At 41.9% G+C, this 15072-nt stretch overlaps 1 protein-coding gene across 5 annotated transcripts in view; it reads right to left on the bottom strand.

Annotated features, from left to right (window-relative positions):
• DPP6 (dipeptidyl peptidase like 6) overlaps window positions 1-15072 on the bottom strand; it is a 792069-nt gene that overhangs the window by 28714 nt on the left and 748283 nt on the right. For all 5 annotated transcript variants that reach the window (XM_050940410.1, XM_050940409.1, XM_050940406.1 and 2 more), the window contains one exon: window positions 2639-2686. In XM_050940410.1, the coding sequence (XP_050796367.1) occupies window positions 2639-2686 (48 nt within the window). The remainder of the gene's footprint in view (window positions 1-2638; window positions 2687-15072) is intronic.

The following is a 15072-nucleotide window of genomic DNA, read 5'->3' as shown; positions in this document are numbered from 1 at the left end:
TGTTGCACCCTGTAAATAACGTAACTCCAGATTCAGATTGGCATAAATAATGGTAGAATCTAGCCCACTCTCACTATCACAGCCTCTGAGGCAGGCAAGTATTACTATCTCCACTTCACAGATAGGGAAACAGAGGCATAGAGAGACTAAAACAGAAAGCCTAAGGTCACACAGCTTACCTTACTCCACCACACCTGCACCTGCTACTCTGTCCTCCTCTGCCCTGTCACCCTCACCTCCTTCCCATTTAGTAGATCTCCTCCTAAGTAAGCACCCCAAGAAAATTCATGAAATTAACATGACATTTGCTGCCATCACATGGTTCACTCTCGTTGTGGTTTCTACCCCCACCCTGTATCTGTCTTGTCTACTTAGGTCTTGTCTACACTAGTGGCAGGGTGTAGGGCGCATATAGTTACACACCGCAGTGAAAAGCTGGCTGCATCTACATTCCAGTACGTAGCTACACATTGCAGTGAAAAGCAGGCTGCAGCTGCACTCCAGGATGTAGCTACAAACTGCAGTGAAAAGCAGGCTGCAGCTGCACTCCAGGATGTAGCTACACACCGCAGTGAAAAACAGGCTGCAGCTGCACTCCAGGATGTAGCTACACACCGCAGTGAAAAGCAGGCTGCAGCTGCACTCCAGGATGTAGCTACACACCGCAGTGAAAAGCAGACTGCAGCTGCACTCCAGTACGTAGCTACACACCGCAGTGAAAAGCAGGCTGCAGCTGCACTCCAGGATGTAGCTACACACTGCAGTGAAAAGCAGGCTGCAGCTACATTCCAGTATGTAGCTACACATCACAGTGAAAAGCAGGCTGCAGCTACACTCCAGGATGTAGCTACACACAGCAGGGAAGGGTTTGGGCATGTGGAAAGCTCCAGCAGCAAGACACTACACTGCTAAAAAATAGCAAGTGTGGATGGGGAACTGCTTGGGCAAGTAAAGAGCTGCGTAGGGTGTATATGCTACGGTTCAGGTGTGTCATGACTTGTCTAACCAGTGGGTCACTATCTACATGGCTATTTATGGCGGGGGGGGGGGGGGAGTGTGCAGTGTATGTACTCTGCACACAACTGTAAATGTAGAAATAACCTTAGACAATATTGTCACATTGCTCCTTGTACTCTGTATCTATCTGTTTTCTCTTGTCTTACACCCAGATTGTAAGCTCCTGAGGGCAGGGACTTTTTGTTGTGTGTTTGTACCATGGAGTCCTGCTTCATGACTGGAGCTCCGAGGCACTACCACAAATAAATAATAAGTTAATGGCAGAGTTGCAAATAGAATCTAGAACTCCAAGTCCAAGTCCGGGTGCTCAAATCATTAGATAATCCCACCCCCCAACCTCCTATACACTTGGTAGGTACCCATTGTAAAGGCTTTTATCACTCCATCAATTGGGTGTTAAACATGTCTTTTCCATGATGATGTAGTATCAGATTAATGCAACTCTACAATATTAATGATGACTGGTATTTCCAATTCGTTCTTCATCAGTGAACATATACATAACATTTCTAGAAATATTTATCTGAAGGCAACTTTCAGAAATTAAACTGCAATGGTTTGAGTGACAGCCTAGCATGCAGGAGACCTGGATACAGTTCCTTGCTCCACTGCAGACTTCCTGTGTGACCTGGGCAAGTCACTTAGCCTCTCAGTGCCTCAGTTCCCCAACTGTAAAATGGGGATAATGGCAGTGCCCTACCGCACAGGGATGATGTGAGGTTAAATACATTAATGGTGGTGAGGTGCTCAGTAATGGAGGCCAAGTAAGTACTTAGCTACAATGTTAACCACCTACATGCCACTTGAATAAATAACGCAGGAGGAGATTCTCAAAGGCACAAATGGAAGTTAGGGTCCCAACTCCCATTGGCTTTAGGTAGGAGTTGGGCCCCAAACTGCCCTTTGTGCCTTTGAAAATCATTCCCCTTAGTAACTCTTACAACTATTTATGACTCCTTGAAAGCTGACAACCAGCAGAATAACAAATCCAATAGCCACTGGATATGGTGCACCGAAACCTGGTTAGTTTGCTCATGTGGAGTAAGAACTGCCCGTGAAGCTCAGGTGTAGTTGCGCTTAGTTTTACTATGGCCGTGTGACCCCTGGAGACTACAGTTCCAGGAGGTGTTGCTCAAGCTTTGGGCCACATTCCACAGTAAAGATAAGCACTGTCTGATGCAACTTGTGGTCTCTGCTGGCTACACTTCCACAGCAATCTGTTAGTATTGCTATATAGAGTAGTGTCTAGGACTCCTCTCGGCAACCAGGGCTTCCTTGTTCGAGGGGCTGTACAAACCCTTACTGAAAGTCAGCCCTTTTCAGTCTAGGCTCCAAAAACCTGAACAGATAGATGAAACACACAGCAGGGGAGGGGAGGACAAGGTAATATTAAAATATGCACATTGTGCATCTAGCACAATGAGCTTTACTGAAGGCACACCACTTGCCTTGCAATCTGCTCGGTATAATATACATGAGTTTCAACCCTTCAGCTCCAGCTAAGATGTCTGTATGGCCCACATATAGGCAAAGTCTGCGTACTCCCTGTTGAAAATAAGGGAGAATGACCGTATTTTATTACGTTGCCTGACTGATATACCAAATACAGCCCAGTACTTACTTTGTTTATCTGTCGTGTTGTGAACAGTTACAATTGGAACTCTTGGCCCTTGAAAAGAAGGGGAAAGAAAGACATTTGGTTAAAACACAAACACATATATGTGTACATATAAACCTGTTTTTGAATGCCTTGAAGTTGGAGGCTCCTGAGAATTATGTGTCACGGAAGAGTAATCTAAAAAGCAAATCACTCAGGTATACATAGCAGTCTATGACTAAATGACAGCACTGTAGACTCCAAGACATGTGAGGTTTCAAGGCCCTTTCCCAATGGGACAATAAATGCATTTCTCTCTAATCTGTAAATATTTTAATTAGCACAAACACAATTAAATCATATGCTTTTTAATTTAGTCTAATGACACACAAACATCAATGCACAAAACATTTACATTTTATGTGCCCTGGTTAATAGTTGCGGTTACATAGATGCTGTATGTTTTTTTAAATCAAACACCAGGTAGGTTCCAATAATACAAAAGGTCACAGGTTCACCCTAGAACTGTGGTGCATAGCTACTGTGCAATGGGATATCAGCCAGTATGTAAAGAGGATGAGTATTATTTAATATTTATATTGAGGTAGCACCAAAAGACCACAACCAGTGTCCTTAGGTGCTGTACCAACACCTGCCAGCTGCAGGGAGTGATTTTCTCAGAGAAGCTGACCGTCACTCTGCAGGACAACTGGCAGTAAAGTCTAAATCCTGCCCTTCGTTGCTGGAGTAGTCGTGTGGAAAGGTGTATTGAGGAGTGGCAGAGATAGGGGCAGAAAGGTGGGAACCACCATACCAGTTCATACCAGCAGTCCAACAAACCCAATATCTTGTCACTAGCAGTGTTGATGAGGAAGAAACCCCATAATGAATAAACTGTTTCTTCCTAACCCCAGAGATAGTGGCTTGCTTATGTTCCTTGTCTTCTCCCATTATTGCACCCAGGCAATAGGAAAAGGGAACAATAACAAGGGGTGGATCACAGCAGCAAGGGGAGCTGGCCATCTTCCCAGCTACCCTATATGCATGCTATGGTTGGCAGTACAATACACGCTAGCTTTATGGAAAGACAGTAAGTGCTCCTGGCAGCACCTTTCATCCTGAACCTTTCTGTGGCACTGGCTCCAGTGCCAGGTTTCTGGTCAGTACTGCTCGCTTCCCTGCAGCTGGTGCAGGCTCGAATCTTAGTGGCAGGGTTTTGCTAGAAGCAGTACAGTGTATATTTCCAATTCAAATCACGCATGCTATGTGGCTGTGCACCCTGCTGAGATTGCAATGTTTAAATCTGGCTGTGTAGGGAAACCCAGCTGAAGGCTTGTCAGAAACCTTATCCCAGCAATATCTTTAAGGTGGCACTGGAAGGGGCTCATTTCTGCATTTCCCCTTGTGCTGACAATTTCAAATGTTAAGTGATCTGCATAGCACTGCACACTCTGAGTTGCATGCCTGTAAGCATGTGGAAAGTGAACTGGAGATACGCTTTAACAATCCTACAGCTAAGGGCTCGATCCTGCAAAGTGCTGAAACCTCTGGCACCCACCCAGCAATGCACCTAGGGATGGGATTAGTTTTAAGCACACGAGCAGACCCACTGAAATTAACTGACCTTCGATTTGCAAGGTGATCGGCACTTTGTAGGGTCAAGCCCTGAAGTACATGTTCAAGATTAAAAAACAACAACCAAATATCCATTCAGCAGCACCATTGTTTCTTTGTTTTCCCTGCATTGGAGTGTTCCAGGGGCAGCTGTGGCCAGAGGAGGCCCTTGGTAGAATGGCTCTACTGGAATTCAGCTGCCAGGAAATATTCTGGGATAGGTTGCCTGGGACCCAGGTTGCTATGGAGACACAGGAGTCTTGTCTCCTGCAGATCACTCAGGATCTCTTTGTGCTTGGGGTAGAAGTGTAGCGTGTTCCATATAGGGGGAAAACCCTGCCCACTGCTAAGGTCATAATGTGGGAGAAACTCCATGAGGGAGACCTTGCAGAGTTGTCCAGCTTCTTAGTCCCCTACTGTGGGGAGAGGATGGTGAATTCCAGCCGACAGGCTAAGATTTTCAAAAGCTACTAAATTATTTTGGGTGGCCAACTTAATGCCCTTCAGAGGGGCCTGACTTTCAGATGGTGCTCATCATCTGCCCTTGGAGAATCTTTCCCTTTTAAGGTGTCTCAATTCAGTGCCCAAAAACTTCACGCACCCACAATATTTTCTAAACAAAAAATGTTCAGGAACAGAAAACCAAACATTTTTAGTTTTTCATTGAAAAACTGGAAAATTTCTGTGGTCAGGTCTATGCTAGAAAAGATTTACCAGTATAACTATATTGGTACAGCCATGCTGGCAAACCCTCCTCGTGTAGGTGCAGCATATCCTAGCAGAAAAGAACTTTTGCCAGCATAGCTTATACTGGTTTGGTAATCAATATAAGCTATACAGGAAAAAAGCACTTTTATGCCAGCACTTCTGCATCTACACAAGGGCTACAGCTATGTCCTTAAAAAAAAACACAAAACCCTGCACCCTAACCAACATTACTCTGCCAGCAAAAGTGTAGACCTAGTCTAAGAAAAATTATGAAAAACCAAACAAAACTATTTTTTACTTTTTGTTCTGAAATTTTCATGCAAAATACTTATTGTTTTCTGATTATCACTAATTCTTTACATGCAATATAAAAATACATGGGCTATGATGTGCCATTTGACACAGAAAATACTAGATTTAATGTTCTTGAGGACTACAGCACTGTATGTATTGCAGAAAGGGACAAAATAGCACAAAAGTGTTGTATTTTTTTTCTTCACAGAGAACACAAAGAATTAATCAAATTAAGTGGATCAGATTCTGATGTCAATTACACTGGTGTAAATCAGATCAGGATCTGATATAGAGAAAACATACTGTTGCCAAATTTATATCAGTCTTCATTTCAGACAAGTTTGCCATTTGTGCATCACTGATATGAATGAAAGCAGTAGGTTTATTCATTGTACTGTTTGACTGACATGGCTGGTCTGATTTTCAGTCCCTGTTAACAGCGAATTTGCTTCATTAACTAAGTGATTCCTTCATTCTTTGGTAGCTAAATGGTTTCAGAATGAAACTGAATCATCACAGAGCATGGAGAGAGACTAGTCATTTTGTTTTGTAGGTAGTAAGCTAAATAGAAAGTCAATTTCAAACAGTGCTAAATATTACTGAAGAGGGTGGTGCAGCTTTTCAGCTACTGATACACAATGACATACTAAACATATTGATTTATAAAGCTTCTCCCTCAATCACTGAACCAAGGCTTTAGAGTGAAAATAAGTTAAAGTACTATTCAAGTAGGGCCTGATCAAATTTCCACCGAGGACAATGGGAGTCTTTCAATTCGCTTCAGTGAAAGCTGGATCAGTCTCTTCCTAATAAAGATATCCCTTACACAAAGGAGAGAATGCAAGTGAGAAACATGATATATATTCTGATTTCTCTTTTTGTACCTTTGTGCTAGCATTGGCAATACTGTGAGAAGTCAATAGATAAACAGAAACAATCCAGTTATGTATTTTAACAACAATACATATATTATGTATTATTTTATTTGAGTGTTCTCTCACTCTATTGCCCTCCTCCCAAACAAATTTTATAAAGCTGAGCAAAGCGCCGACCCAGGCTCTCATTTTATGGCAATATCAAATAAAAGTATTTGAAACAAATATATCCACAACCCTAAAGAATTAGAGTTATTAATTGTTTTTCTTTACAAGTGGAAAAATTGTAGACATAGTATATTGAATAGAGCCATCCAGTTCGAGAGTTTATTCCTGACAATTTAGTTAAGTATTCCTGATAATTATGTATGTTAGTTATGGCCAAGGTATAAGTCTTTAAGAAAAAAAAATGTATAATTTTAGGCACGAAGTACGTAATGTCGTTCAGTGTTGACTTCTAAACTAAGTTGAACAAATCAGTTTAGAGATTAGCCTAGTTAAAAATGTGGACATTTGTTAAACCTCACTGTTTTTTACCACACACAATGTGCTAAGTGGCTAATGTCTACCGTTGCAGAGTTGAATTCTGGAAATTATATAGTGCATGTTCATTAGCCGACTTCCCATACGTCAATTTTAAACCGATAATGATGTGACAGTTACAATACACACACCATCTGGCAAATGCCATCCACTGTCATTTACAGATCTAATAGCAAAATCTAATTTGTTCGATGAAATATTCAGAGATGACAGAAACAGAGCGAGGGCACAGTTTGCACGGTACTTTCTCTCTCTCTCTCTGGAGCCCTTTCAAATGGAAGTTTGATTGGGACTCCTGAGTTCTGACATAGTCCACTTATTTACTCATTTTTTAAAAATAAGTATCAATGTATGGGCATGTTCTCCTCTTCTCCCTGCTATACCAGGGCCTGGTTATGCTTTCAGTTAGGCCCTGAATCAGCAAAGCACTTGAGTGTATATCTAAATCCCAATAAGATTTAAGCATATGCTTAAAGTAAGCACTTGTTCAAGTATTTTGCCAAACAGAGATGGCCTTTGGCATTTGCTTAAAGTTAAGCAGGTACTTTAGTGCTTCACTGCATGAGAGCCTAGCACCTGTGACAGTCCGTTCCTGAGAGGTACTGAGCCCTTTAGCACTCACTCATTGTCTTCAGAGTGAGTTGAAAGCACTCAGCACTTCACAGGATCGAGTCCAAAATCAAGAGTAGCAAATTCATGTAAATCAATGGAATTCCATCCGGGTAAAAGCAGTGTAAAGAAGATCAGAATTAAGCCAAAATAGTCCAAGACTATATCAAACTTCTTATTGTGGGCTGGAATGGAGCTGCCCACTCTCTGCATAGCCCATGAAAAGCCAAACACCATTGCAGGCAGTAGGAAACTGCAGGGATTGGGAGTGCCTGGTGACTGAAAGGGGGTGAGAAAGAAGCAATTATCAATCTGCAGAGTGTGCTTCCCCACTAGTATCAAAAGGAAGCCAATATTCATAGATTCATAGATTCTAGGACCGGAAGGGACCTCGAGAGGTCATCGTGTCCAGTCCCCTGCCCTCATGGCAGGACCAAATACTGTCTAGACCATCCCTGTTAGACATTTATCTAACCTACTCTTAAATATCTACAAAGATGGAGATTCTACAACCTCCCTAGGCAATTTATTCCAGTGTTGAACCACCCTGACAGTTAGGAACTTTTTCCTAATGTCCAACCTAAACCTCCCTTGCTGCAGTTTAAGCCCATTGCTTCCTGTTCTATCCTTAGAGGCTAAGGTGAACAAGTTTTCTCCCTCCTCCTGATGACACCCTTTTAGTGTCATGGGTTTGTCATATAAACAGTCTGCTTCTCCTCTGAGTGGCTCCAGTTTTACATCAATGTAACCCCACTGACGCCAGAGTCATTGGCATCTCCATTCCTGATTTACATTTAGCATAGGTGAGAGGGGAATCAGGCCTGAAGATTTTCACTGGGGAACATACACATGAAATGTAATATGCCGGGTGTTCCTAGATACTACTGTAGTTAATGATCCTGTATCAATCCACAGGATTTCAATTAATAAAGCTAATAATTTGGCTTTCTCACATAGCCTTTCATGAGAACACAATCACAGTCATTATCCATGCTGGAAGTAACATTAAGCCACGTCACCATAATGACAATGGCAAATTAATCAGCGAGCAGTTTTAAACCAAACAAAAGGAAGGACTTCTTTACAGAATGCAGAATCAAGCCGTGGAACGCGTTGTCAGGGGATGTTGTAAAGGTGAAAAGTATAACAGGGTTAAAAAAAAACTTGGATATGTTCATGGAGGATAGGTCCAACAATGGCCATTAGCTAGGATGGTCAAGGATGCAATTCCATGCTCCAGATATCCCTAAACTGCTGAATGCCAGAAGCTGGGACTGGATGACAGGGGATGGATCACTCGAATTTGGCCAGTTCTGTTCATTTCCCCTGTAGCATCTGGGCCACTGTCAGAAGGCAGGATACTGGGCTAGAAGGACCATTGGTCTGACCCAGTATTGATGTACTTATGTTATAAATTTAGCATGAATACAGTACTGGCAATTCTCTGAAAATAAGTATCAACAGAATAACTGAGTAATTTGACAAGAAAAAGATTAGTGGTCATCGCACATCATTTCTTAAGCATCTTTTATCATTATTTTCAATGGGAAATTCAGCTTAAAAACAGACAGCAAGAGACAATCCTAGGTGTTTAGGTGGCAAAGAATAAATTGCTAAATTAAAAACTGAAAACTCACATTCTATCACTTGACAGCTCCATCAGCAAAACATCTGTCATGTATTCATACAGAAAACTTGTGAGAGAGTTTTGAAAATGTTTGTCATTCTTCCATGCTCTGAGCATGGGAAAAATGTGACAATTAAAAATTAAAATTAAACAGCAACCACAAAAAAGATATAACATTGCAAAAGGAAAATAATCAAGAATATATATATATATATATATATTAAAAAGTAAGAGATGCTGCTTGTCCTATTCTTTTCATCTGTAGTCTCTCAGAGGCTTCAGTGTGGTAGATAATTTCAGACCAGAAGCTAAATTCACAGTGTGTAAACAATGAAAATTCAAATTGTCTCTGCCAGCACCACCAGCATATCTCTTAAGCGCTGATGAATGATTTAAAAGAGCAGCTGCAAACAATGTGAACCGAGAGGGGCTGGCTCTGCAAAAGTGAGATAACTGGCATCCGCCACCTCCGCATATAGATTCCAGATCTCTTTATTTGCTAATTCATGAATTATTTATACATAATGCATAAAGTTCACACATCGGGTGATATTATCATACTAATAAATAAAGGCATGGGGAGTCTTCTGAGCTGCTGCTTATAATTAAAATATTTGTCCCATCAACAGTATTGCTTAGTCAGTGCCACAGACAAATTTTCCTGATGTTTTGTTGTGCAAACTTGTTATCACAAACATCAAACTGAGATTTATGCTGCTATTCACCCTCTCCCAAGACATTTCATTTTTTAATCTTTACTTCCTTATATGTGTCTAGTCTGGAAAAATAATCATCACTCCTGTCTTGTTTTGGTGTAACATAGAAAGTGGCATTCATACAACATGGACGGTGCTTCAGGCTCCTGTACTACTATATGGAGATATTGTCCTTATGTGCCTGAAGTACAGACGCACCTACTTGTCCTGATGAAGAAGAGTCTGGAGGGCAACTGAGTGAGGAAAAATTAAACAAGTATTGGCCCTGGATCCTGTAAGCACTCAGGAATCTGAGTAACGTTACATCTATGAATATCCCCGTTGAGCTCACTGAGAGATTACAGACGTGAATAAGCATTTGTGGGATCAGGGCAGTTTGAAAAAAATCAAGGTTATTTAGAAAAGTAAGCCAGTTTCATAGATAACCTGTGAAATTTTGTGATGAGACAGGAAAATGGCTGGGTAGGTGCTTGTGATGGTATTAGTGCCCTCAGGAGCAACTTGGATGGCTCTTTCTCCTTTCCAGCCACACACTGATCTGAGATCTCTCGCCTATCAAGTGACCTGTGGCCACGGTTTTAATATTGGTGGGTGGCTGTAAGGAGGAATGTGAATAATCTGCAATCCTTAGGAAAAGTCATTGGCACTTTCACACACTCCCAATGATCAGGTCAGATGGAAACCAGGGGCGCATGCAGCTCAGACCCATCTGGCATGGAGCAGAGGGCACAGAGCTACACTTCCACCATTACTGAGGCCTCAGATGTTCAAATATTAGAGAGAGGGAGTGAGCTGTGTCATTCAAAGCTGGATCCTAAAAACCCTTCTCCCCACATCCCCCAAAATAAAATAAAACATTTGGATCCAGTATTGTGGTTCCAACCCAGGGTTGGGAGCTGGGCCTGAGCTGTGAAGTTCAGACTGTGATCCAAACTTCCCCCAAGTTCAGAATCGGACATGTTCTGCTTTGGGTCCTTTATCAAGTTAGGTTTGTGCAAGGAGTTTTAAGCCAAGCTTTCCCCAAGCTCAGGAGTCAGTTTGGAGTACAGGTTACCATTTGGGTGTATTTCTCAAATATACTAGAGTTTGTTATAGCATTCAATAGGCTAATATTGAGAAAAACACCATTTGCAGTGGAACATTTCTCACAGGTATGTGCCCATACATTTGTGATGTGTGTCTGGGTATATAATGTACAATCAAGTTCATGCAGGAGAACAGGGTGTTTCCTCGTGATCATATCATACAGGAGATACTCTCTTTTCAAAGCACGTATGTAACTTATTAGCACTAATGAAACAAATGCAGGTGCAAAGGAGAGAGATATACCCCTAAATGTACAGTTGCATGTGCACTTGCTTCTACTCAGCTTGCCAGATTCTTGCAATTTCTCCTACAACAAAAGAATCGCTCCCTAGCTAGTTATCCAATGCTGGATATCATTCTTACTTGAAAAGTTATAAACTTTGCTTTTCAGGTTTATATCTTAATCTATTTTTCCTCAGATGGATTCCCAGGATTTAATATGTCCTTGACTGCATTAATAAGGTGCTAAACGTGTATCTCGCAACCAGAAATAAAGCCAACAATAAACCTAATAGGTGATCCAGGTGAATGAAGCAGTATTCCTTAGAGCAAGCTTTAGTAACATCTATACTGTACATTCAAGAACAATGAGCTCATCCCAGGTCGCTCATATAGCTGAAAATAATTTTCAGAGTGCAGAATGCCACTGCTTGTTTTGTGAAGATTCATTATTTGAAGCATCATGGGGATCCTGTTGTCATGGTCGTTTATGTCCCGGGAGTGGAGTTTAAATATATAAAAACAGTACAGCCCAACCAGGCAATGAGGATTCCTGGCTATAAACAAACAACGTTTGGGCGCTTTGGGGTGGCTCATATTTACAAAGCAAAACTAAAGAACAAAACAGGATCAAACTATGTAAAATGAGTAACTGCACCATTTTCAGAATGGAGTGATTTTCAGAATCTGGGAGTGATGGGTTTTTCATTTCTCATCCCATAAATACTCTGGTTTTATTACACTGGAAACTATATGGAGCTATTTGTGTTCATTCTTTCTTTTTTTATTAAACACTCCTATGCATCATTTCCTATTCACTTTTTATCCCTGTCAGAGAGCAATTGAGGGTAATTTATGCAAAATTAATTATGCATAACCCTACAATGAAATATTTTATAACAGATGAACGAAAATCTGATCGAAGGAAGTGGAAATGTAATTTGAACATCCACAAAAGTGACAACTTTAATTAATTTCAGACTACTTTATTAACTATATTGTAAACGACTGACAAAACCAAACAAGCTAATACCATCCTATTTTTTTTTCCTGGAGGAAAAGCTCCTAGGAGGGCTTCTGCTTGTGTGAAAGAGACTTTCATTTCAGCCTTATATTTTGAAGCAATGCTACACTGAAAGAGAAGGAGGGCACATTGCTTATTTCCTTCACCCAAAGGAGTTTTGACACAGAGCCATACCCAAAGGAGCTTGGAGACATGAAGCCATCCTTAACGGTTAAGGATACAGGTCCTTTGAAACTAGGGACAAGTGAATGCAAATGTGAATCATGCAGTAATTATAATATAAATGGGACCCAGAGATTAAGTCTGTGCAAGCTTTCAAACATCAGAAACTAATTTAAGCTTAACAAGCCTCAGGAAAAGTTCCAAAAGGTCACCATTTGCCTTGAAGCACTAATTACAGCCTCCTGCTACTGGGTATACAAAAAAAAAAAAGAATCTTCATAATTGTCCTTGTGTAGGAAACCATTCTGGCCAGAACAGATAACAGTCACTCAGTGACCTGATACGCTAGCAACAACCAACACATCCTTCCAGCCACGAATCCTACTGCTGCACTTCTTTAGTATTCTACAGGATGGGAAACAAATATCCCTCTTATTTTGTCATGCACAAGGTTCTGCAGATCATCTCAATGTGAGATGCAGTGACATTTTATTTTCACTTTTACACACCTGTCTCGGATTTTATGGGCCAGATTCTTTGGCCAGCTAAGTCTACTTTGCTGCTGTGGCCTAAGAGTGGAATAATGGTGCCTACTTTAAATCCCTCTCCCAGCCCCCAGAAGAAAGGGGACATGGCTGGGGCTGCCCATGTGCCCAGGTAAATGGCTGGTGCCATTGACCCGAGGATGACAGGATACAAAGGCATCTTTATACCACCTTTCCTCCACTTATGGCACTCTAGACTTGTGCCAAGGGCAGTTCTGAACTACATTTAACTTCAATGTAGTTGTGGTATGCTTCATTACTGTATGCACTGTGTGAGCGAGAAAACAAGGGGATACTAGGCAAACAGATGATAATCATATACGTGGTTGTGAATAATATGTTTATTGGCTTTAATTCCTGCTCTGATTCACAGTGAAAGTCATGGTCATCTGATAAGAACATGCCAGGTGCTTCAAAAGGAATGAACAGAATGAGCAATTATGCAGTGATTTACAAAGGAGATCAGTATCATCATCCCAGTTTCATAGAAAAGAAAACTGAGCCACAGAGAGACAAAGTGACTTGCCCAAGGTTCCTCCGCAGGCCAGTGGCAGAGCCCAGAATAGAACCCTGGTGTCCTGAGTCCCATTTCAGCTGGTTAGTGGTTTCCACAGAAATGCCACCGCACTACACCACACATCCCCTTCCCTTACAGTTAGCATTGACTGCTGGCAATCTCAGCACAGGGGCTGCATGGACTGAATACGGCTGGACACTAAGCTACTGTCTTGATATTACCATTTTGGAGGCTGATTGGCAGAGGAAACATGGAAAAGCTCCAGCACTGTTGCTTCCTGCTGAAACCATAACTGAAGCTCAATAAATGACTTCAGTTTCCAACACCTTTTATTCCATAGTTTGTTTGTTTGTTTATTTTTAAAGACAAATTGATTGCAGGTTAAAATCTTACCCCATGTCCTGTCTACAACACAATTATTAATATAGCATCTTGACAGACACTAGGAATCATGCAATAAGATGCCGACCTGCAATGCTCTTTAACTTTAATGGGGATAGAAGAGACAAGTGCACTGGCCTGTGGCTGAGAAGACCTGGGCTCTCCCCAGCTCTGAAACTGAACTGCTGCATGACCTTGGGCTAGTCAATTCACCTCTCTGTGCCTTGATTTCTCCTCCCAGCCTTAGGACATGTCTATGTGGGGACACTGGGAACACATCTACGTGACAGCCACCACAGTGGCACAGGTAGGGTGACCAGATATCACGATTTTATAGGGACAGTCCCAGTTTTAGGGTCTTTTTTCTTATATAGGCTCCTTTTACCCCCCACCCTCTGTCCCAATTTTTCACATTTGCTGTCTGGTCACCTAAGGCACAGGTATGGTGCTGCAGTTGACTACCGTTGTGTAGATACTTCTTACACCCATGGAATGGGCCTTTCCAACTATGCAGTTAATCCATTTCTCCAAAAGGCGGTAGCTAGGTCAATGGAAGAATTGTTTTGTCAATCTAGCCGTATCTACACCAGAGGCTTGGTCGACTTAACTATGGCCAGGTCTACACTTACAAGCTTACAGCAGCACAGCTGTAAGAGCACTCGTGTAGCCATGTTATGCAGCGCTATAGCTGAGCCGCTGTAAAGCAGGCATCCCCTGAGTGTCTCCGTGTAGACAGGCCCTTAGTTGGACTAGTCTAGATTACAATTTTATAATGGCATTCTGTCTCTCAATATAGATGTAGCCAGCCTATGGAGTCTTGATCTCACTGGAGGCTCTAGATGCGACTGCAATACAACAACTACAGTAATAAATAAATTAAAATAAATAAATAAATAAATATATGGCTCTGGCTACTTTTGTTAAATTTGAGAGCCAATCTTTTACCTTTGTTGACACAAGACTATGCCTGTTGTCATTCTTTATTCATCAGCTATTGGCTGTCAATAAAACTCCTGTCTCAGCCTCAGTGATTACTTCAAGTTAACACTTGTGGAGACCACATCTATTATGGTCCCTGCCAAAGGCAGGGCGGGCTTTAGGAAGTGCGGGGCCCAATTTGAACATTTTCGGAGGGGCCCTGGCAGGGATGACTAAAAAAAAAAAAGTGTAAAAAAAAAGCCTTTTATTTCTTCCATGTATTATTTACTTTCCATAACTATATAAATAATACAATTATATATTATGTACATTGCATCATATATGCTGTTGATTGCTTATTAATGACAGCTGCTCCCTGGCCCCCTCTTTGAAGCAGGTGTGCGGGGTTACTGCCCTGGGAACTGCAGGGCTGCAGTGGACATGAGGCTGGTTGGAGGCAGGGCAGGGGCTGACTGGAGGTAGGGTCTAGCTGCAGGCAGGGCAAGGGGTGCGGGGCTGGCTGGAGACGGGGGAGTGTGGGGTGGGCTGGCTTCAGGCAGGGCCACAGGGGGAAGAAGCAGGGGTTGGGAGGGCTGGAGACGGAGGAGTGCAGAACTGGC

The sequence above is a fragment of the Gopherus flavomarginatus genome, chromosome 2 (genome assembly GCF_025201925.1).
Source record: "Gopherus flavomarginatus isolate rGopFla2 chromosome 2, rGopFla2.mat.asm, whole genome shotgun sequence".
Taxonomy (NCBI): domain Eukaryota; kingdom Metazoa; phylum Chordata; order Testudines; family Testudinidae; genus Gopherus; species Gopherus flavomarginatus.
The sequence above is the reverse complement of the archived record's forward strand: the minus strand, read 5'-3'. Positions and strand labels throughout refer to the sequence as shown.